The following is a 25715-nucleotide window of genomic DNA, read 5'->3' as shown; positions in this document are numbered from 1 at the left end:
TAAACAGAGGCATAGCTAAGGTTACCCTGGAGGGCCTCGTGTGTGGACAGAAGTGCACAGCAAGAGTCCCTACCATGAAAAGGGCAGAATCCATTTCTGGCTGAGAGGCACAGCAGATGACTGTTTTCACAGCCCGGCTCCCCATCCATGAGCTGTGTGGCTTTGGTAAAACTTCCCCGTTTGTAACAGTATGTGCCTTACAGAATTATTTTGAGAATAAAATGAGTTATCATACACGTAAAGTATTTAGAGCAGTGCTTGCACATGGTAAGTGCTCAATGAATACAAGCCATTGTTATATCATTAAGACTATTTGCAGTAAAGATCACGATTTGCAATAAGCAGTTAAGGAAAGGAAAACATCTGTAAATACACATCTAGGACAACATGTTCTCAAATGTGCATGTACTTAAGAATCACCTGGAAAGCTTGTGAAAAATGTACATTCCTGGTTTGTTAGAGGGAAGACCTAGGAAGCTAGATATTTCATAAGCTTCTAGGGGATTCTCACACAGCTTATCCAAGCATCTTATTTTGGGAAGCATGGCTTCAAGGCCGAGAATTTAAAATAAATATTCAGGCATCAAATAAAATATTTCACGACACGGACTTAACCTCAGGGATAACTTTATAAAACAAATTTCAAAGCAAAATGAAACAAGATGTACTTGCAAAATCTACTTCTGGAAGAAAACAGAATAGTCAGAATCCACTTGACTGGTAAAATAGATAACATTTAGCTTTGAACAACCATTTTAAGGAATTATTTAAATCTTTAGTTCCAAACAGTCCAAAAATGTCACTATGCGCTCTATTAACAAGGGAAACATCTAAGACAGGGTTATGTATATCTTTTAATTATTAGCTTTTACTTTCTATCAAAGTCAACAGAGCCCATAGCTCATCTTCAATCACAGAGAGAAAATTCTTTTCTGCTAGAACACAACTGAAACTCTGCAGGCTCTTTCACTTTAGTGCAGGGTTTTTCAACCTTGGCACTATGTGATTATTGTAGATTATTATTTACAAAAATTCTTTACACTAACAAGTGACCTTCAGAAAAATCAAACAAGTGTCCAGCTTCAGGGAAGGTGAAATCATTGGTCTGATATACACATCTGGTGAAAAATGTCTGTGAAGATTATAAACTGAAGGTACTATTTCTTCCTCTTGCTCAAAAACCATTACACAACTCAACACTTGGGATCTTTCTGGATCCAACTTTATGAAAATGCTGCTTGGGCTCTTTAAAAGAATAAACAATGCACATTCTTGTTTTATTTGCAGAAATAATTAGCAGCAGCTGCTACTTACACAAAATTTTTAACAGAACATATTTTACATACTGAACCCAAATATTTCAGAACTTAAAGGGCCTGACGCCCAACGAAGTATTCTTTTTTTCTTTAATTTAAAATAAGGCATTAACAATTAACTTCCACATTCCTTTATCTAATTTTAAAAAATGACGAAAACATTTTCCGGAGACTCAAAGGAAACAGCTGGACACATCTGTCAACTACACATCTCTGGAGTGAAAGAGAAACTTAATGCTTTAACACCGTACTTACATGTGAGGGCTCAGCTCATAAAAATTTCTATTCCTGTAATCTTCCACTTTCTCTGGTGAATAAATGGGCAAGGACCGGTATGGGTTAACGGATATAACCACACTTCCAATATACGTCTGCAAAAGCAAGAAGAAAATATCCCCCATGATTACACAGGATGTATTTTAACAACTTAGGTCAGTATCTCATGGTTTCACCCTCTTGAAACACAAAACTATCTCTACTCCTTGACCATTCACACTTTTCAAGAACATTTAATATCTCTGAAGGCAGATGGCCAATAGTGTTCATTCATTTTGTTGATAAGTGGAAGGCATAGATTTGTACATTGAAAATACCTTTCAAAATAAATCTCCAGATTAATTTATGATCTTGGATAAGAGTTCTCCAAAATCCTGTGACGCTTGCCAAAAATTTCGTCACCAGCCACAGCTAATTTTGAGCAACAGCTAGGCTCTCTCTTATTGGTGTTTCCTTCTCTCATCTTTAGCCTCCTGTTTGAGCCCACTGGGACCCAGGGCCTCCCTCCTCCTGAACCACATCCACACCTATCAAACAGGCCTCTACTTTGGCACTGCTCTTACACCAGCCTTTCAATCTCTCCAAAGGGCTCAGACAGCGCCCAACTCCATTTGAGAGCCACAGTTATCCCTTGGGCCTTCAAACAACATAATTTCATATTATATGTACTGTAATACCAGAATTTAAATGTACTTTGTAAAGGAGGGTACATTTAATGTCGAATTTAAATTTAAGGTAGAATTTAAATGTACTTTTGGAGGGACCAATACTTTATTTTAGCACACATTAACCCTCTCACACTACAAACTGGAACACTATTAATCTTCCCTTCCATTTTGATCTGGAATTCCTGGCAAGCAAGAGTAGTCTGGTTCAGTTCATTTTGTACAAAGACTAGCACAATGCCACAAGCCAAAGTCACGTAACTGGAACTCAGTTTAGTGGCTTCATTTTTCCTTTCAGTTTCAACATTACAGGGGACACTAACACAAATACGTTAAGTGATAAAAACTGCTTTAAGAAAAAGGTGAAAGAAAAAAAAAGAAGGGGAAAAAAAAGTCAGCTCTAACTTCCCCACCTTTCCAGCGCATGCAACAAAAGGTGGCGTTTTTAGAGCAACAAATTTGTCCAGTATTTCCATTACTGGATTCAAGACTGTCAAGATCTTTCCAGAAAATTGAACAGAATAGAAAACAGTACGAACATTTTAACATTCTTTAACATTATGATTTCTTTCTAACATGGGTCACAATTATTTTAATTACAAAAGACTTCTCCCCCAACCTGGAAAACTGAACAGGTCATTTCTACACATACTTTTGCATCCTATCAAGCACAGACAAGACCACAGTCATGAAAGAAAACTCTGTTCCCACGCAAGCTTCTCCATTTATTTCTGGCATTCATTTCTGACATTCTATCACAAGGACCAATTAATCTGGCCTGACAAGAGATGACTCCAAGTTTCCTCACTTACCCCATTTGGATAGGACTTTTTCAAGAAGGTTTCTTCACACTCCAACCTACCTGGGCCAGCGGATGCTACAGATGGAAATACTGTCTCACTAGCTTCGAACTAATACTAGCTACACTGGCAGATATGAAAATATGACTGGTTATTCTTTTAGTATCTGTTGATTAAAAGATCGGCCTTCTTCAGTAGAAAAGTACATGACTCTCCTTTTTTAGGTAATTTCTTGAACACAATAATCGAAATACGTATTTGCTGTTGGCAGAGAAACCAATGATCACGGTGCTCCCTAAAACCACACTTCACGGTGGCTAACCTCTTGATAAAAATCTGCCTCTGTGGCATTCTTACAGAAAGAGCAAACTCTGCTACCTCAACCTCAAAATCAAAAGCCACACTATTGAGTTAATACGTTTCTCTTTGTTACTTGTGACTTTTATACGTAACTGAATCATGTGCTTTTTTTCCCCAACTCTTTCCCTACCACAAAGAAAGGGCCTGACCTTTTAATGATGTCCCATAAATACTGGTTAACTGAATGACCAATGCAGACAGGGCCAGTTCATCTAAGAAAGTGACTCACGTGTAACTGTTCTTTTGTTGAAATATAATAGCAAGTACGTATACAGTGCCTAATATTTTATTAAACCTTTATGCCACATGTTGCCACTGAACAAATCTTTAAAGTATACCCTTTTCCCTCAGGCTCCTACTGTGGGATGTTGTTTGCAAAGATGGCTAGAACAATTCCTTCCACCCCTGCAGGCAGACCCCCTTGAAATGTGACTTTGCCACTCTTTCTATCAAGAGATACAGTTTACTCCTCCAGCTTTTCAGTTTGGACTTGTCTATGTGACTTGACTGTCAAATGTCCAATGGGACATTATAAGATGAGACACAAGGGGCACCTGGGCGGCTCAATCGGTTAAGCATCCGACTCCAGCTCAGGTCATGATCTCACGGTTCGTCAGTTTGAGCCCCGCGTCAGGCTCTGTGCTGACAGCTCAGGGCCTGGAGCCTGCTTCGGATTGTGTCTCCCTCTTTCTGCCCCTCCCTCACTCACACTGTGTCTCTATCAAAAAATGAATAAATGTTAAAAAAAAATTTTTAAAAATAAGATGAGACACAAGTAGAGGCTTGAGTAGTACCTGTACAGGATGAACCCCTTTTTTATGGCTATGGCTGGAAGCCAGGATGTGAATGAACTTGAGCCACGTAGATGGCCAAGGTGCCCTGAATTGCACAGTCTGACAACCAACCATCAGACATATGATTGAGGCCATTCTAAGCCATCCAGTCCCAGTTAGGCCACCAGATGCCTAAGGTCAGATGTGTGATTCCAGGTGAGACCAGGAGAAAATACACCAAGCTGACATCAGCCCAAACTGCTATCCCAGAGAACTGTGCACAAATAAATGGTTGTTGTTTAGGCCACTCATTTGGGGAGCTGGTTTGTTACCCAGCAACAATTACTGATAGACCAACAGAGCTCAACAAATCAGTAAAGGGCAAGTTTTATGAATCTCAATAAGGAAACAGTAAAAGTAACTGTGCTATCTCTCCATTCTACTTTATGTATATGTTTCAGATATGTATCCTCTAATCATGAATTCCTACTAGGTTTGTCCTCTACCATGACACCTGCCCTTACTGTTTATAAGGGTTTTTTCCTTGAAGGGTCTATGTGCATTAATCGAAGATTTAAATATTCCCACACGTACCAAGAGAATAACTCAAATGTTCAGTCACAGTCCTCCTTTGTCTGAGACAGGAAAGAATGCCCAGCAGCAGCTGATTGGCTGAGTGGAGTTTACAGGTCTACTCTGGTTTTAGGCAGCTATCCATTCTCCACTCAGGTAACTGCAATACCAGATTAAAACTCCCTTTTGGGGATCAGAACAACAGGGACCAGATAGTTCATGTTTACATCAATTAACACTTCGACTACAGTTGACAGACATTTTTTTTTTTTTAACAAGCAACTGTATACTATTTAAAGTTAGTATCTTCTTATTGCACCATAGTCTAGAAAGAACTACAAACAAACTCATTAAGTAACCACCGGCATCAAGAGGTTGCAGATAAGACACAGAGTTTCTTAAAGTCAAGTACATAAAGGGGCACATGGGTTGAGCGTCCAACTTCACCCCAGATCACGATCTTAGGGTTCGTGGGTTCGAGCCCCATGTTGGGCTCTGAGCTGACAGCATGAGCCTGCCTTCAATTCTGTCTCCCTCTCTCTCTGCCCCTCTCCAGTTCATGCTCTGTCTCTCAAAAATAAATTTAAAAAAAAATTTTTTAATCTTAAAATTAAAAAAAAAGACAAGTACATAAAAGGGCTGGGTATGTCCTTTTTATTCTGAATATGCCAAGGAGAAAAAAAAGGAAACACATACCTCCTGAAACAGCTGGTGGGAAAAAAATAAAAAAAAATAAAAAAAATAAAAAAATTAAAAAAAAAAGGAAACACAGAAATACTTATAAATCTTTACAAAAGGGAGCAGCAACAAGGATCCATCCCTTGCCCCCTAGAGTTCCACTTACTTACTTGACTGGACATAAGAGGTGCATAGATCCTGTGTCCATCAACAAACTACTACTACAGAGCTCAGATGGTACCAGCACCAAGGGAGCCAACAGAAAGGTGTCTCACAGCCTACTTCATTTCCCAGCAGGCCACTTCTATGGCTGGGCTCACACTTCAGCCTTGTCCCTGTGCCCCCTAAAGGACTCGCACAGAGAAACTCCTACTGGAATCCAGAGGATGTTCTTTCATTAGGCTAATTACACTGAAAGGCATTCCTTTCACATAATGGCCAAGATCACCTACCAATTACGTTCTATCGACCTTCTCCAACAGAGACAAGCCTGGCTCTCATTAGCCTCATATGTATGTATGTATGTACTTGTTTATTCAGTATAACCAACCTAACCATCTCAGCCACTACCTAGCTCACCACCTCCATGTTCCCACCCCTTGGCACCTCCAAGAACTCAAGCATGTGCACTCCACCACCGCGACACTGGAAAGTTCCCTTTATTCCCACCGCCCTATGGGACCAGTCTCTGACATCCAGGAGGGAAAAGGGAAGAGAAGGAGAGGAAGGGAGGGGAGGGGAGGGGAAGGAGTCAGGAGGAAAGAAAAGGGAAGAGAAAGAGGAAAGGCTCTACCTTCTTACAAAGGGCACAATTAGCAACTTTTATCTTTCACTTCTCAAGGGCAGACATTAAATCAAGAATGTTCAAACATTCCCAGGTCAAAACAATCTCCGTCTTCATACTTCAGATATCTGTAGCATTCCAGAACAGATGCCTTGTGAATAACCAAATAATACTTGTATATTCCTATTGTGATCACAGTGAAAACTTAAGTCTTTTCTGGAGGACGTGCATCCAGTAATTCAGAACCCAGAAGAAAGACCCCTGATACATATACACCCCAAAGACCATGCATTTTATTCTAGAAGAGAGTTCTTCCAGTACCCCATCCTCAGAGATTCAATTTCAATGGTCTGGGAGCAGACAGGCTCTCACATCTTTTAACGTGTCCCCAGAGAAGGCCATGTGGAACCAGAGGTGAAAACCACTGCTTGTGGTGTTCACCTTCAGGACCCACACGACTGTGTTTTACTCCCAGTGGCAGCACTGGGATAGTGTCACTGTTGACCTATCTTCTATCTTACTTTCCTCTCTTATTCCTATGTAATTAATTCTGTAAATATTTCAAAAAGGAAAGAAAGTCCTTCTAGCTTCACGTCCTTTCATTTTAGCCACATTTCTAATGAACTTGGCATACGGTCTCTCCGCACACTACAGAGAAACAGCAACAACATCTCTAAATTGGGGCCATTCTGTCACAGCGTGTTTCAAATGTTTGACTACGACTCATTGTGAGAAATAAATTTTCACCACGACAAAGTATGTGTATTTGAGTAGATATTTACACACACGTACACACATATATGAAACCAAACTCTCACAAAACTGTAAATACTCTTACCATGTCATGCACTGATATTATTTGTTCAACTCTATTCATTACAATTTTTTTTTAAAAAACTGCGGGCCCTAACCCATTAAATGGTTTTTATCACCCATTAATAGGTTGAAACTTACAGTTGGAAAAATACTGCTACAGAGCACTTCTTAACCTTTTTTTAGTTGTAGGTCCCTTTGAAACGTCAATAAAAGCTATGACACTTCTCCCCAGAAAAAAAACAAAAATGTGCATACAGCTGGGTGCCTGCAGGGTGCAGGTGGTTAAGTGTTGGGTCTTGATCTCAGCTCAAGTCGTGATCTCTTGGTTCCTGAGTTTGAGCCCCGTGTTGGTGCTCTATGCTGACAGCGTGAATCCTGCTTGGGTTTCTCTCTCTCCTTCTCTCTGCCCTTCCCCAGCTAATGCACGCTGCCTCTCTCTCTCTCTCTCTCTCTCTCTCTCTCTCTCTCTCTCTCTCAAAATAAATAAATAAAATAAACTTTAACAATTAAAAAAAAAAGTTTGCATACAGTTGATATGCCAGGTTAAGAACTCCTATCCTAAGGGAAGACACAATGGCCACTAATGGAAAAAAGAAAAAGAGACAGAGAAAGAGAAGCAAAGAAAGAAAGAAAGAAAGGAAAGGAGTAAGAAGGGATCAAAATAATTTTAAGAGCATAAAAATGAAGAGTTGTTTAGAGTAAGGGCCTGCATCTCAGATCCGCTGGCCGAGTGCATCTTGTCAGAACAAAGAAGGATGATGAAAGGCTGAAATGAGACAGAGTATTATGATTTTGAGGACAAGGATATACACGTTTTGGAAACATATCCGACCAAAAAAAAAACTTTTTTCAAGTTAAACATTGAAGCGTAGTTTGAATATTTTCCAAGTCTCCATCGCGTGGAAGCCCGCAATGCTAGGTGAACGAAACATTAGTAGACAGACACGGGAAAATCAGAACAGTTTCACGTCCTTCGTACCACAGCTCTTCCCGGGGCAACATGAAGATCTTTAGACACCTAAAATCCTAAAAGTTTGCATTTCTTTTTTAATTTTTTAATATTTATTTTTGAGAGAGAGAGAGTGGAGGAGGCGGGAGGGGCACAGAGAGAGAGGGAGACACAGACTCCGAAGCAGGCTCCAGGCTCTGAGCCATTAGCACAGAGCCCAACGCAAGGCTTGAACTCACGAACCACAAGATCATGACCTGCGCCAAAGTCGGACGCTTAACCAACTGAGCCACCCAGGCACCCCTAGAAGTTTACATTTCAATTCCCCACATGAAATTGAAAATAAAATTGTAACTAAACCATAAAATACATGTAATGGGAACTCCACAATGACTTGTTTTCACCATGATGACTACTTTGGCACCTCTTTTCAATACCAGTTTTTTCCAAAATATATTTTTAAAGCCCCTGCTTTGCTGAGGCTCTAACTAGGCATCCCATCTGCCTATCTACCAGTGTCCTTATTTTCTTCAGGATGATTTTCAGTTAGTTGTTTACCATCTCTGTAGCTCCTTAAAAACTCATCCCCAAACCTTAAAGTGCTGGTATAAAATACGCACGTAAACACCTTTTTTCTTTCTTTTTTTTTAATTTTTTTTCTTAATGTTTTTATTTATTTTTGAGACAGAGAGAGGCAGAGCATGAGCAGGGAAGGGGCAGAGAGAGAGGGAGACACAGAATGTGAAGCAGGCTCCAGGCTCTGAGCCATCAGCACAGAGCCCGATGCAGGGCTCGAACTCACAGACTGTGAGATCATGACCTGAGCCGAAGTTGGACGCTCAACTGACTGAGCCACCCAGGCACCCCTAAACACCTTTTTTCTAAACTCTTCTTCAATCCCCATGAGATGGATATGAAGTCTCCACCTTAAGGTCCATAACGATGGAGCACGAAGTTGTTAAGCGGTATCAGCACATTATCTAACAAAAGTGCAGTCAGGACGAGGAGTGCACTTTCGTCTCATCAGAGCACTGGATCCCCGCTATCAGTAAGGCCTCCGAGCTTCGAGGAAAGTGGCCAAGAACAATGCCTAATCAGAAAAACTTGTGCTGTGCAATGCCTTTCGGCAGCATCTTCACCTTTGTGTAACAGAGAGCCATCTGTTGGGCAGAAGCTTCTTATTTGATCACCTGAGGAATGCTGAAATCCTTATGCCACCAGGGATAAACAAAAAAAGAGGAGGGGGAGGAAAAGACCTAGTTACAGAGAAAATTTTTCATCTTAAAAAAAAAGTTGTTTTTTTTTAATGTTTATTTACTTTTGAGAGAGAAAGAGAGAGCAAGCAGGGGAGGGGCAGAGGGAGAGACACACACAGAATCCCAAGCAGGCGGCAGGGCTCTGAGTTGCCAGCACAGAGCCGGATGTGAGGCTCAAACCCACAAGCCGTGAGATCATGACCTGAGCCGAAGTTGGATGCTTAACTGACGAAGCCACCCAGGCGCCCCAATAAAAACTTTTTTTTCATATTTATCCCAGCACACAAAGTTGTGCCTCCATTGTGAAGAAATGCAAAACAATGTATAATAATCATTCCTTAACTTTAGAGAAATAAACCAGGAGAGTGGCAATGCCACAGGTAATATTTAATGAAGTATCTTACTTGATGCCTAATGATTTAGCCTAAAATGGCACCAAGGAAGTATTAAAAGCATGTGTAGGATTCTTCCAAATCTATCTCCAAGCCATGTTCCTCCAAGCCACTTTCACCTGTACAGTGTTAACAGTTCAAATCCAGGATGCGTTGGACCCAAGGAAAAATAAACCTTCACATGGCTGTACTGCCTGGACAGAATTTAGGTACAGCCACTGAACAAGCAAGCAACACATTTACTAAGAGCCTTCTTTATGCACAACATCGTGTTTGGCAGAGTGGGAAATAAAAGACGCTCCTATGGTCTGTGCTCCCAAGGAGCTTATAATAGAGCTCAGGAGGTAAGACTTTTACATCATAAAACATAAAATTTAAGAGTTAACTAGTCTGGCCACGAAAAAAGATAAGATCTAAGTGATTCTTGGCTAAATGAGTCATTAGTCATCTTTTTTTTTTTAATGTTCATTTATTTATATTGAGAGAGAGAGGGATAGAGAGCAAGCAAGGGAAGGGCAAAGGGAGAGGGGAAGAGAGAATCCCATGAGATCATGATCTGAGCTGAAACCAAGAGTCAGATGCTTAACCGACTGAGCCACCCAGCAGCCTCCCGAGTCATTAGTCTTCTTACTGCCTAGGTGAGTGCTTTGGGTCTGGTCTGCTTGAGGGAACAGTCACTGTGAACTGCAGAGGTCCAAGAATGATGATCCAGGAAGTCAGAAGATTTGAGCAGGTCTAAAAGGATGGGCGTGATTCACATAAAGTAATGTTCCCCCAAAGAGTGTCATAGGAGAATTCAGGTTTTAGTAATGATTGAACCCCTCTCTTTTTCTAAAATTTTACTATGATAGTTGCATCCTTCAAAAAAAAAATTTTTTTAAGTGTGAATTGCCAGAGACTCAAAACAGTTATCTGTACGTCCAGGTTCACTGTGGCACTGTTCCCCACAGCCAAAAGGTGAAGCAACCCAAGCATCTGCTGATGGAAGAATGGATAAACAACATGAAGTATACAGATACAGTGGAAGATATCCAGCCTTAAAAAGGAAGTTAATTCTGACACATGCTCCAACATGGATTAAACATGGACAGAGGTACAAAGGCCCACCCACCCATATTTCAAAGACAGGAATGAGACAGCTTGCCTAGAGCAAAGATCTCCTGTGAGTAATCACCCAGACAATAAGACTGGGATCAAATTGCAGAGAGCCTCAAACATCAAAGTGAGGGGCCTGAGCTCCATCCAGTCTGAGAGCAGTCAGTGTGTGTGTGTGTGTGTGTGTGTGTGTTGGGGGGGGGGGAGTCAGATGCTGAATCAGAGTGACTTAAGTGTTTTTGAGCTCTTTGCTCAGATTCTATGTCATACAGAATTTTATTTGCTTCAAATGCCTTTGAAATATTCTTTAACCATGGTTCCAAGTTATCTGGCAAAGTTTTCTGGTTTCCTGGGTAATCTACTTAACTTCTCCAAGTTAAGTTTCCTCATCTGAACAAGGAGGAGAATATTGGTTCCTCCCTCATCTGAGGATTAAATGAGATTCTGTGTTAAAGCATGAAACACAGCACCTGAGATACATCAAGTGTCCCATAAATATTACCTGCTATGATTACAGAAACTCACAGTTTCACTCTATTGGAATCTGCTGGCCATCGTAGAGAGCCAGGACTTGAAAGCCTATAACATACGTTAGTAACTCAGCTAAATTGGAGGTATCCTATGATGCCAAAGTCTTACAAAATGGTCTTTGTATACAGAGCATTGAAGAGTTATCAGATGAGCACGTGAGGTACGTCTTAATGAAGCTAATGTTAAACGCCTAGGATCCTGAGAAAATGATGATACAGGATAAGCTGATGGGATCTTCAGAAATGACAACACGCGACTCACTTCATGAGGAGGAATTTATCCTCCTCTTGAGTTCCAGATCCTGGGAATCTGATCACAAGACATGAAGACATAACGTGCCACAGTGTTTTTCATTAGACATCCGTAAGATTTCCCAGATTCCCCCAAAGAGGACTTTTGTCTTATTTGGTTTTTGAAAAACACAGTTTGGTCTAGCCAACACTTTGGTTTTTTTTAGACACAGTCCAAAACTGTGAAAAGCTGCCTAAATGAAAAAATTACAAACGCAAGGTCAATACCAATATAGCCTTCTCTCTGGGTCTTATATCCAACACAACGTCATTCAGTGTGTACGTCACACATACCCGATCTAAGAACATATTTGTGATACGTATGCAAAATATATAGAGAGAACTCATGAATAACAGCCTATTTTTACTGCAGAAGAAACTGAGGCATTCGAAGGTTTTAAAAAAAATTGCCCAAGGTCTCCCCATGAGTGGAAGAGACGGTTTTATGCCAAAGCTCTACGCCAAAGTCTGTGACATTAGAACAGAGAAGTGGGATTAGGTCAGACTGTTTCAGCCGCTCAGCACAGTGATGCTGTCATGTTATATCAAGTCCTGGGTTCCTGTACCTCAAGTACTAAGCTCTTGAACAAAGGAACACACCCAGGAACCCCTGAGCAGCCTGTGACCCAAGAGTGAGTATGAGTGCAGTGCATCATGCTAAGGCAGCACAAGTTGGTGGTAACTTCCCGTCCAATTCCACGTATCGGTGTGCTCATCCCCTGCTCACGTTTCTGCTTTTCTCTGGGCCTGTTCCTAACTGGTTTTCTCACTTTCTACTCTATAGCCGGTCTACTTCAAAGAGGCTTACTCACAGTGCCTGCTTGTAGCATGGCCCACCATGGCCCTACAACCTCATGACCGCCAGCATCTGCTTTCATTGATAGTTTTATTTTTCCAGGATTTCTCAATTCACAGTTTGAGGAAAGAATCAAGTGTTGTTCATCTTCTTGTCTCTGCTGTCCCACAAACGACCGGTCTTAGAGCGGGAGCCCACACGTAGTCCGGGGGTCATACAAATCATGGCTGCCAAGGAAGGCAAGCAGGCTAGTCAGCCATGGCCACTGTTAGAGCAGTCCGAGGCTTGACTTAACTACCATCATATTACAACACTTTCTTCCTGGGCTGCCAGTCATTTCAGACTATGAATTACAGAACTATATATGAGTTCTATGCCACGCTGAAATACTGGCTAAAAATATCACCGCGGGCAGCCTTTATTTTAGAGCAAAGTAACACAATACTATAATATCTTTGTTGAGATAAACTCTGCAATGAGAAAAGTATTTTCCAAAAATGTACCATTCTCCAGACCTAATAAAACTCTTAACTAAGGTACCGAGCAGTCCTGTGTTAGAAGTCTATTACTATCTGAAAATAGTATTTGTGGACAATTGAAATAGTAATACAACAAAAATGAAATCTGTTCAATGAATACCAAAGAGGGAGGGGGGGCAGGGAAAAGAGGGAGGAAGAGAGTGGGAGACAGGGAGGGAAAGAGAAAGTCAGGGGAGGGGAGAAAGAGAAAGACTGTAATTACAAGGAAATCACAGTGTCTGAGCCCTTAAAGAAAAGTCATTCTGGTTTCCAAGTTTTTCAGACGGTCATGGCACCTACCAGGTACTCCACACCTACTATGTGCCAAGCACCAGGCTAAGATGCTCCCTAATCTCCATCACATCTCAACAACATAAGTATCATGATACCTAATGTGTGGATGAGAAAACTGACTCTCAATTACTCACAGCGCTCACGGTGGTTGCAAGTGGCCGAGATTCCACCTTCGCTCTATATGCCTTTTCCAACATGCCACCTCGTATCTCAGCCTCCAACCCTCCAAAACAGAGTTTGAGAAACAAAACAGCATCTCTTTAGAAATTACGATTCCCATTAATATATATCTGTGCTACAGATCTAACAGCAGAAATAGATGCACGGGGGGGGGGGGGGGGGGGGAGGAGCTGAGTTGGTCACGTGAATCAGCCACATGTCCCCTGTGATTTGCTCCTCCTCCTCTACTTCCTGCTCATAAAAGTGACGGGCCACGTGCAACTGTCAATCTCCTGCCATCCAGTGAACGTGATGAAAATCAATTTCCTTTCAAGATCTTGTCCCACCCTCCAGAAGGAAAAACATCATCCTAACGGTTGCTATCGCTTTTCCTTGACTAGTAGGCACCTGCGACTTTAGAACTGAACACACTCGTTCCATGTCACGCCAGTTCATGTTACTGCATTGTTAAATGCTAACTCAACATGTGGCAGGAATGTTGATTATCATTTGAATTCTTCATCTGGATCGGTGAGACTGCCTTGTTTCAAATCTATACATTCATATACATATACATATTCATATATGTAATCTATACATATCATAATTATTTTGAATAGCACATTATAGAATGTGAATACCTGCATATTAATGGTATCACTGAATGCTCATAGCAACCATATACAGTCAACAGGACTATTAAAAGCATGAACTCTAGAGCCAGATTTCCTGGATGCGAATCCCAGCTTTATCACCTACTTGCTATGTGACCTTGGACAAGTTACTTAGTCTTTCTGAGCCTCGGCTTCCTCATGGTAAAATGAAGATAATTTAAAAACCTACGGGGGTGCCTGGGTGGCTCAGTCAGTTAAGCATTCGACTTCAGCTCAAGTCATGATCTCACAGTCCGTGAGTTTGAGCCCTGCGTCGGGCTCTGTGCTGCCAGCTCGGAGCCTGGAGCCTGCTTCGGATTCTGTGTCTCCCTCTCCGTCTGCTCCTCCCCCACTTGTGTTGTGTGTGTGTGTCTCCCTCTCTCTGCCCCTCCCCTACTCATGCTCTGTCTCTTTCTGTCTCAAAAATAAATAAAAACATAAAAAAAAAAAAAAACCTACAATGCCTAGGACTCCAGTGAAAATTAAATGAACAAATAAGTGGTCGTGTCAGGACCGGGGCTCAGGTCTTTGCTTCTAGTACCCACCATATTGCCATCAAAAGACGACACTTCTGCAGGCCTGAGGTTGGGCCTTAATTTCCTCCAAATAAACTTCAAATATGGCCTTGAGCAGAACATTTAAATTATATATTATAAATATCACACAAACATTTCAAGTACTGTATAGGGCCTGTATGATGAAACAACTCTCTTAAGCTTGGTAAATAACAGATAAAGATGTGTCCATTTTGCAAGTTCTAAGAAGGAAGAAATTTTCCAATCACCAAAGGCTAAGAGAGCTTACACAGGTTGAAACTGGCAAGTTATCACCAAAAATGATTTTCTGGAAAAATATTACAAAACTGTCCAAGAGATAGACTATGCTCAGAAATTAGACACAACATTTCTCTTCAGCCTTGTGATTTGCTATTTTTCACCAGCTTTATCCAGCCTTCTAACGCTGTCTCCTTTCCAAACACCAAAACTATACCCTTGAAAACACACACAATTCGCTCTTCATGTCTCTTGAAAGATCCACCTTTTCAATGAGCCACGCAGGCAGAGTCTAGTCATGGTGAACCGTTCATACATGATCAAATCAAGGCACTTCCTTTCACCAGGTCAGGGAATCCCTCCTCCTTTCCCTGCTTGGTCTAGATGGGAGGGGAGGGGGCAGTAAAAATGGTTCTTTTTTCACTCAAATATTTTTGGGTCTGGGTTCTCTGGGTAAAGAGCCATTCATCTCAGTGAAAAAGAACCTCTTCCTACTTCCAATTCTAGAACAAAAAAATTTTAATTTTTAATCAAGCTGATAACATAATCTGGAAAATTCCCTACTACTCTCTTAACTACTATTACTTCTAGAAATGAGACTGGGACACTGAGGTGAGAAAATTACATTTTTATGTTATGCATCCCTTTACCATCTGATTTTTTTTTTCTAAAAGTAGTTGTTAATTCTATAATGAAAAAAATAGAATTAGAAAAAATTTTTTAATGTTTTTATTTGAGAGAGAGACAGACAGACAGACAGACAGAGTATGAGCGGGGTAGAGGAAGAGAGAGAGGGAGACACAGAATCCAAAGCAGGCTCCAGGCTCTGAGCTGTTAGCACAGAGGCCTGTGCGGGTCCCGAACCCACAAACCACAAGATCATGACCTGAGCCAAAGTCGGATGCTTAACCAACTGAGCCACCCAGACACACCCCCGCCCCCCCACCCCAAAATAAAAAATTTTTAAAGGAAATTTTAAGAGAAAAAAAGATTGGAGAATGTCCGAGTAAAGTAAGAATAACACTAAAATGGATGTCTAAACTCTAGCTCTCCACCAACATCCCATGAGCTTAGAAAAGGACCAAGCCTCCCATCAGACTATAGTCCTGGCCAAAACCTCAATGACAGCCTGGTAAAACCCAGAGCAGAGAACCCAGGTAAGCCACGCCCAAACTCCTGGCCCCAGAAATACTGAGATAAGGAATGTATGTTATTACAAGTTGCAAAGTTTGGGGGAAATCTGTTATGCAGCAATAGAAAACTAATACATCATTATGCCAAATTCCCAGGAATAGATCTACAGCCAGTAGGTAGGAATTTTCATGTGTGTAAATGAGAAGTGTTTTCGGAACTTCAAATAAGTATATAAATGTTAACCCCATTTACTTTGCACTCTTTTAAACCAAACAGATTGTGCACTTATAGTTGTGTATCTTTGATAAAAGCATCTGATTCCATCCGTATGGGGATCCTAATTCTAGCACCAACTTCTAAAAATTAAGACAATTCTTACTAGACTTGCAAAGCAGTCATTTTTACATCCACAATTAGTTTAACTTAAGATCCTAAAACTATACTAATTCAGCCCTCTATATCTGGATGATCCCCAAACTAACAATTCAGATAGAAAACACACTACATCGACTTGTCAGCACCAAAAATACTTCTTGTCGGAGAACAGACACCTCGGTTCTTTAGTTTCCAAATTTGCCCTGGGCCTTGTTCTTGCCTAAATTGCAGCCTTCCTGTTCCTGAACAGAACCACAGTCCTGACCAGTCACCCTAAAAACAGAATCATGTCTGGGTGGGTCTCCTACGTTACAAGTCCGCATGAAATCCTGCCACCATTCTGTCTGGTGGGGGGCGGGGGTGGGGAGGCCGGAAGAAGGTCTGACCAAGGCAGCAGAAAGAATACAGAAGAGCAATGCTCAGTTATGTCACGACCGACATTTCCCAACACTGGCCCCACACAGACTGGGAGACCAAAAGGCACATCACATCCTGCAGCTTGTCCCAGCCGGAACTGCACTCAGCCAAGAGGGAGGAATAAAAGCAAACAGAGTCTCTGACCCTGCACGTTACCCCATCAGGCCAACATCGCCTCTCTCTTTTCTCACCCGATCCTCCACTATGTCCAACTGAACAGCTCTTACTGCAAAGCTCTCACATCAACGTCTGGAACCGTCCCAGATTTAGAGACGCTGCCTGGCCACACACCGGATGATGAACCAACCCAGTGCTTCAGTGCATGAACCCACCTCAAAGCAAATGATGGATGTTCCTAGAGCGTGCATGTTAAGTATCCTTCGGAAAAGCATCTGATTCCATCTCTATGGGGATCCCAATTGTAGTACTAACTTCTAAAAATTAAGACAATTTTTACTAGATTGTCAAAGCAGTTACTCGCAATTACAATTAGTTGCGTCCCAAAATGGACGAATTCACACCTCTGTATCTACATGATCCCCGATCTGACAATTCAGACAGAAAACAAACTAAATGTACTTATCAGCACCAAAAAAACCTTATTACTCAAAGGGTTGCAAGGAGCATATTAGATAAAAACAAACCCATATGCGTTACAGAATAGAATACAACTAAATTAGTTTGGAAGCAAGTATTTCGACAAAACTTCTCTGAAGTGGATGGACTTCAACTATGGCCCCAGAGTCCCTGGAGGCAACTATTTACTCTTCTTTGCCATTAGGAGTTCTCCAATAGAAAGTATGAGAAGCATGCCTTTGGGTATACCTGAAGCCTGGAACGCAAATGACAAATCCTTCTCACGGGGCATATCCTTTTCATATCAACACCCACAAAGCTACTTCATTACAAACTCCCAACCCAACATGTGATGGGTTTACAGCAGTGACCTCATGAGCATTCATTCCCCCTTTCCTCTTCTTAACATGTTAATATATTTGGTTGGGTATTCACATACTTACACACACCCCACCTCCTTTGGAAAAAGTTGGCCCTACCCAATCTTAGGAGAGGACATCATTTTCTTAAGCCACTCAGTTCATTCTGGTCAGCAGGCCACAATCAGTGGTCCAAGCAGTAGGTGTGTGAATCAAGTGGTCTACCCAGAGATTCCGGTTTATTATGACAGGATCACAAGGAACTCTACTTCCAGAGTCAGCTGGCTGGGCATCCTGAAAATCACTAAGTATTATAAATGCTCTTGAGAGTTGATAACTCATATCTAGAGACAAACCAGTCCCTTGTGAGAGCTGTGTGAAGGCAGAGACTATTTTAAGAAATAGATATTGGGGGGGTAAGGGCAAGTGGATAGATGGGCAGAATGGAAAAAGAGGGTCCTCTGACCTTGAGCTGGTTTCCAAAGGGGCTACTAAGTCTGTGGGTACAGCCAGAGTTCAAAAGTCTGAGCCAAGGCCTTTCTACTCATTGGCTCCTTTATCAACCATGGCTTCTGAACATACAAATGACTGCTCAATTTGTTCACATGATGGATCATCATAGACCTCCACCCACTTTTATAGTATTAAACTATGAGACCACAAAACAGATTAAAAAAAACAAAACAAAACAAAAAACACTGCACCTTCATTTTCTGGGAAAGAATTTAAAAACAAGCAAAGTACAAGATAGTAAAATTCTACATGTCATATTAACTCGGCCTTTGGCATCAGGCTAATCAATTCTGCAGCAATCCATGAACAAAAGCAGAGGAGGAATATTATTAGAATAAGAGCCAGAAACAGATTTCTCAAGGGTGGTATACCTGACATTTGGGGTTCCAAAGGTGTGGACATCAAATTTAGCATAGAGTATTTTTTTTAATTACAAAAACAATACATGCTTGACTTAATGAGTTCTATAATACAGAGGTCTAAAACAGTAACCCTTCCCTGTCCCCGTATCTCAGCTCACTCCACTGTGATGCCCAGTTAGCCTGCCTTTCTCTATGTGCAAACAAGTATACAGACCTACGTGCATATCCCCCCATTAAGAAAAAACAGGATCATACTTTACATATTGCTCTATAACCCCCCTCCACCCCTTTTTTTTGTGTGTGTGGCTTAAAACAGAGAATGCCCAACCCTCCAATATGACGCACGTTTAGTTACAAAAAATGAAGGCACACATCTCATGGAAACGATAGTCCTAACGTACCATGGAAAACATTAATTGATATGACTATCTAGAAGCAGAAAGCAATTTTCTGCTTTTGTTTTTGTTATACCAGAAAGGGCATTCCTCAAATGGTTAGAAAATAAAATTACATAGGGCTGAAACCCAGACATTTTGTCTGCTGAAGACTCATGAACATTAACATTTGGCATTTTGTTAAAAAGGGGACTGCTTTATTTTAGTGGGCACAAAAACAATCAGGTATTTGAATGCATGCAATGTTCCAGTCTCCCTCCTATTTTCAAGTCCTCGAAAAGTGAACTGTGTTTCTTAGAGCCAAAAAGAAAAATGATCAGCAACGTTACTTAACGATAGAATGGATTCCTCCTATCTCCATCTCAAAGACCGATGTTTAAAGTCGGTCTTTCATTCGATATCAGACCATACTTTCAGTTAAAGCTGCAGAATCGTAAGGTTTTCCCACCTGAAAGCTGAGCCACTACGCTCTGAGGGAAGGTGACACCCCGGGCCTCACAGCCAAACCAAACGACACCTCCTCCCTCCCTCCTCTGCAGCGCTGTTTCATACCTTTTCCATTTGAATCAACATTTTACATAACTGCATCTCTGAACTTCATACATAGCAGTCAAATTAATATTCCGAAAGAAGTATCCACACATCTCAAGTGACTGTCAACCTCCCTACTTGCAGCAACGCCAATCAAGGAAGATAAGAAAGTTCAGTTCCCAGAAGATAACCACCACTTCCTTAGGAAATTAATTATACAAAGTTATCCTTGAAACATGACTGGCTAACTGGAAAGGAAAGCTACATGTGGCATAAAATTATATAGCTTTGCAGATAATTTTTTTCATATATTCATTCCACAAAAGTAATAAGTGATCATACTTATATGATCTCTCCACTTATTTATTTATATTTCTTCCTACTGTTCCCACAGTGATAGGAAAATATGCAGCATAACCCAATAATCCAATTCATCTGCAAACACAGATATGATATAAAAAGAGGGGGAAAGAACTCAGGAGCAAGGCAGAATCTAACAAAATTACTTCCACCTTGGGGCACCTGGGTGGCTCAGTCGGTTGAGCGTCCTACTTCAGCTCAGGTCATGATCTCACAGTTTGAGTTCGAGCCCCACATCGGGCTCTGTGCTGACAGCTCAGAACCTGGAGCCTGCTTCAAATTCTGTGTTTCCCTCTCTCTCTACCCCTCCCCCACTCACACTCTGTCTCTCTCTCAAAAATAAACATTAAAAATTGAAAAAAAAAAACGCACTTCCATCCAAAGCATGCTGTTTCTTTCTCAACTGCTGGGACAAGGAATCGGTGCCCCCATTTTCTTGGATTAGTTAACAACGCATCCGTACCTGAAGAGATACAAACTTTTGTGCTTTATGCAAATTCCTGAAAAGCTGTATATGAATGTATTTTTTACTCATGTTTTATTTTTTTGTTACTATTTTTATTTATTTATTTTTGAGAGAGAGGAAGAGTGCAAGCAAGGGAAGGGCAGAGAGAGGGAGAGAGAGAGAATCCCAAGCAGGCACTGCAGTGTCAGCACAAAGCCCGACACAGGGCTCGAACCAACGAACCATGAGATCAGGACCCAAGATAGAATCAAAGAGTCGGGCACCTAACCAACTGAGCCACCCAGGCACCACTTACTCATGTTTTAAATATATTTAAGGAACAGATAGGTAAAGTAACATTGTAAAATCCTTTATAAAGAATTCTTACAACATAGGGACGCCTGGGTGGCGCAGTCGGTTAAGCGTCCGACTTCAGCCAGGTCATGATCTTGCGGTCTGTGGGTTCGAGCCCCGCGTCAGGCTCTGGGCTGATGGCTCGGAACCTGGAGCCTGTTTCCGATTCTGTGTCTCCCTCTCTCTCTGCCCCTCCCCGTTCATGCTCTGTCTCTCTCTGTCCCAAAAATAAATAAACGTTGAAAAAAAAAAAAAAAAAAGAATTCTTACAACATAAACTTTCTCCTTTTATCGTGTATCTTCATATGTTTTCATTTTTTTATATGACGATATGCTTCTCTGTAGCAGGACAGGACTATTCCCAAACCTCCAGGAACCAAACATGTATTCTTAACTGATAATCTGTCCCTGTCTCTATTAACTACAAATATCAACAAGGTTCATGTCTTTTTTGACAGTTCACTGCCTTGCATATTAATCAGTAGCTTCTCAAAGGTTAGAATGCTAATTTTATGAAGGCACCCAAGAAGATACCTATAGATTTTAAAACTCCTCCTGAATATATGTTCCTCAGAGGATAGGAACTCAACATTCTACTTGCTTTAGGATGCCTCCAACACCTGGTACAATCCTCTGCACAGGGTTGGCACTCTATAAATACCACATGGAAAACACACTCACTTGACTCTAATCGATATTACTCATGAGCCAAATGAGCAAACATAAAACTCTTTCTGAGAGATTAAACACATACCTCTGGACTCTAATAAACAAACAGAAAAAAGAAGAGTCTGGAGAAAAGAAGCCAGCTCTGTGCCACAAAATACAAAGTCCAAACCCCACAGATGACCTTTGGTGTGTATACTCACATATATTTCATTATGATCAAAGCGCTTCTTGAGGTTGTTGATGAAGGTCTCCTCATTGAGAGGCTCTAAAAGAACCATATCTCCAACCCCAATCATATTGTCCAGAAGTGACGTTTTCACCTCCATTTTGGCCATTGTCTCTTGCTGTAGGAAAGAGGGGGAAAAGGGAAAATTTAAATGGGCAAAATTATTTCAGATGGGTTCTTAGCACCACTGGAGAAATGAAACATCAGTGGTTTCAAATGGCCCTCGTCTGCCTCTCAAATGCCGTAACGTCCCCTCCCTACAACCTACAATCAGAAGCCTCTGAGCTAGCCGCAATCCCTGCCAAGCCGCCAGAAGCCCCAGTTGCTTGAACCTCCCTACCAGTCCACCATTCCAAGCTCACTCCATCTACAGAAGGAGCTACTAAGAAACTGGAATCTCCATTTTCTTTTTTATTTTAATTGAAGTATAGCTGACATACAATGTGATATTAGTTTCAGGTGTACAACACAGTGATTCAACAGGTATATATATTACAAAATGCTCACCACAGTGTTATTACAGTATTATTATAAAGTTATTATAGTATTATTGATTTTATTTCCTATGCTGTATTTTTCATCTCTGTGACTTTTTAGAAGCAGAAGTTTATACCTCTTTAGACCATCCTCTCTCCCTGGCCAGAGGTTGCAAAACTCTAAAAGAGAACCCAACCCACACCATTCCACCAGCCCTTGCATACCAATGTCAGATTTGAACCCATATGAACCTGCTTCCCCTAAGATGGCATCCCTCAGTACTCCATGATGAAATTCAGAATGCATTTTCCCAGGAAATGTTTTTTTAGTTTATTTATTTTGAGAGAGAGAGAGAGCAAGTTGGGGAGGGGTGGAGAGAAAGGGAGAGAGAGGGAGAGTGGGAGAGAGGGAAAGAAGGAGAGAGGGAGAGAGGGATAGAGAATCCCAAGCAGGCTCCCTGCCAACAGCACAGAGCCTGATGCAGGGCTCTATTCCATGAACCGTGAGATCATGATCCGAGCTGAAACCAAGAGTTGGATGCTCAACCAACTGAGTCACCCAGGCACCAGGAAATAATGTTTTTTTTGATGGTTTTTTTTAATTTATTTTTTAAATTTACATCCAAGTTAGTTATCATATAGTGCAACAATGATTTCAAGAGTAGGAAATAATGTTTTTAAAATGATACCACCAATGAGCTACCTATCAGACACTATATCAAGAACTTCACATGCATTAATTCATTTAATCCTCACAAAAACTCTATGAGGTAGATACTATTATCATTATCCCCATTTTAAGATAAGGAAGTACAGAGAGGTAAGAAATTTTGCTTATGATTACTTAAGAGAGTATTACATTTCATGTTAAAGAACTCAATCACCACTTATAACACTGCACCTATGGGGGGAAATTTCATTCCAGGCATCAACACTGCATCATAAAGAAAGGAACACAACCATGTTGTAAATCAAAGGTTGCTTACATAACTTGCCAAGAGTGACCTCAACGTTCTTAATTCTCATCCCAACAGACACACCACTACGAAAGCAAAATCAAATGAACATGCAATGAACAGACCAGAAATATTACAGTTTCTCTCTAGCTCAATAAGAAACCCTACCAAGTAGAAACAGAGGCACAATACAAAGGTAGCATTCTACCCTCACCACTAATATGAATGAATGCACCCAAAAGTAGACTGGTAAATCCCCATGCCTTCAGATCTGATCGCTGTCAAAAGTACTAAAATTCTTTCAAATATACGAACACGGAAAAGTAGAGTACATGTGTTTTGTGTTACTCTTTCTAATATTACCAGGATATACAAGTGCATTCATCTGAGACATTCCCTCTAAATGCTTCCAGTGCAGAAGTCAATTTTGTATACCTTCAGTATATGAATCCTAAACAATACCTCAAGATACTAACAAATATTCATATATCTTCATGTCCCTAACACTGAGGGGAAGTACATTTAATTCTTCTCATTAAGGTGTCACTCAGGCACATTACATCTTATACAAAGGTTGGTCTGCTTCCTTGAGATAACAATTTAAACAAATGTCTTCCCACTCTAGTCTAGAACATCTAGCAGATCTCCTAGAGGCAACAGAAACTATATTTAGTTGGGCTATTTTCTTTTTTTTTTTTTATTTTTTACTTTTTTTTTCAATATATGAAATTTATTGTCAAATTGGTTTCCATACAACACCCAGTGCTCATCCCAACAGGTGCCCTCAATGCCCATCACCCACCCTCCCCTTCCTCCCACCCCCCATCAACCTTCAGTTTGTTCTCAGTTTTTAAGAGTCTCTTATGCTTTGGCTCTCTCCCACTCTAACCTCTTTTTTTTTTTTTCCTTCCCCTCCCCCATGGGTTTCTGTTAAGTTTCTCAGGATCCACATAAGAGTGAAACCATATGGTATCTGTCTTTCTCTGTATGGCTATTTCACTTAGCATCACACTCTCCAGTTCCATCCACGTTGCTACAAAGGGCCATATTTCGTTCTTTCTCATTGCCACGTAGTACTCCATTGTGTATATAAACCACAATTTCTTTATCCATTCATCAGTTGATGGACATTTAGGCTCTTTCCATAATTTGGCTATTGTTGAGAGTGCTGCTATAAACATTGGGGTACAAGTGCCCCTATACATCAGTACTCCTGTATCCCTTGGGTAAATTCCTAGCAGTGCTATTGCTGGGTCATAGGGTAGGTCTATTTTTAATTTTCTGAGGAACCTCCACACTCTTTTCCAGAGTGGCTGCACCAATTTGCATTCTAGTTGGGCTATTTTCAAGAGAACTGGGAAGGGGTGAGAATTATATAATTCTTTATTATTAATTACCGATGCTTTATATGAATCCACAAACACATCCTTTATTTCTGACCCTTTTAAGAAAAAAAAAAACTTTTATGTGTGCATTGAAAAGCCAAAGATATAGAGACTAAAAGAAGCAGAGAGGAAAGGTCTCTCATAAACAAAAACAACCCACCAAGGAAGTATTTAATAATCAAAAGAAGAAAAATCAAACTTTTTTGTTTACATATATGTATATATTTTTTTAATTTCATGCCAACTACAGCTAGAATAAATGGCCCTAAGTATCACTAAAGCCCAACAATAGAATGGTTTCATGTGCTTAGAACTAGGCCAGATTCTGTTTTAAAACAATATGGGTGGGAGGCGGGGGAGGGGCACCTGCCAGTCTCTGGAGATGTAGCAGAAACCAGGGAGAGCAGCTGGTCTCATGCCAAGCCCATAGAAAGACTTGCACAGGAACAGGAACATGAGTGCTCAACCTTTGTCGCAATAAATTAACATTTAAATCAAATCTCCAGTTCTCAGACTCATGAAATGCCAAAAGCACTCTAGCTGCGATGCATTACATATAATTTGGCAGATGAGGGAAGAAGGTTTAGGGATTAAGGGGGAAGTCAACCTGAGAATGGTTTCAAAAATAACCACCTCAAACCAGCAATTTAAATTAAGCAAAGAGGCTGAATGGGAACTCTTTGCTCCAGGCTGTATATAAAGTCTATTTATGGAAACAGAGGCAGAAAGACAAGGACTTCGCTGCAGGTAACAATAATTAAGTAATCTTTCTCTGTAATTAAGCCTGCTTTACCATCTTTTCAAATACAAGTTTCAAGCACGTTTGTAGGGGTTCTGATTTTTACATTTCTATCTCAACTTCATAATCCAAAGTGGGGGAGAAGACAAATCAAATGCTGAGTCGCAGACAAAAAAAATTCTGAAAACACAACCTTTGCAAACCAAACTACAACAATAAACCAGCTGATAAGGAGATACCAACATTCATTTAGTTATTCAAGCACAGTTTTGTTCCATTCCCGCTTTGTTTTGTTTTGTTTTGTTTGGTCTTTTTTAGCATCTAAGAACTTTGGGGGAAGAAACAGTGACACCCTCTCCCTCATTCTCATGGTAAAAATGGACACTGGGGAAACGGCAGAGAGGCACTTCCCTAGCTTGCTACACATGGACTGAGTCCCCTTGCTGTGACTACTATATCCAGCCTTGGTTTGCTTCAGAATCACCTGCTAAAACTCAAGATTTCAATAAACTATCAGAAGTCACATGGGAGAACTCAATGGGCACATATATAGAGCACCGAGGATACTTCTTATTTGACACATACATACCCACTCCCACCCTTCCCAAGACCCCCCCACAGAAACCCATGTTGTTCTAAGGAAGCCAATTTAATCCCTTGTGCCAGGAATGTAGCACATGATCTAGACGAAGGCAA

General features: G+C 40.9%; 1 protein-coding gene across 9 annotated transcripts in view; it reads right to left on the bottom strand.

Moving 5' to 3' along the window:
- MYO1B (myosin IB) overlaps window positions 1-25715 on the bottom strand; it is a 190144-nt gene that overhangs the window by 133270 nt on the left and 31159 nt on the right. For all 9 annotated transcript variants that reach the window (XM_019838395.3, XM_019838392.3, XM_045034161.1 and 6 more), the window contains exons 2-3: window positions 21438-21581; window positions 1572-1687 (exon numbers count right to left, since the gene is read on the bottom strand). In XM_019838395.3, the coding sequence (XP_019693954.1) occupies window positions 1572-1687; window positions 21438-21572 (251 nt within the window). In that variant the 5' untranslated portion in view covers window positions 21573-21581. The remainder of the gene's footprint in view (window positions 1-1571; window positions 1688-21437; window positions 21582-25715) is intronic.

This window comes from Felis catus, chromosome C1 (genome assembly GCF_018350175.1).
Source record: "Felis catus isolate Fca126 chromosome C1, F.catus_Fca126_mat1.0, whole genome shotgun sequence".
Lineage (NCBI taxonomy): Eukaryota > Metazoa > Chordata > Mammalia > Carnivora > Felidae > Felis > Felis catus.
The sequence above is the reverse complement of the archived record's forward strand: the minus strand, read 5'-3'. Positions and strand labels throughout refer to the sequence as shown.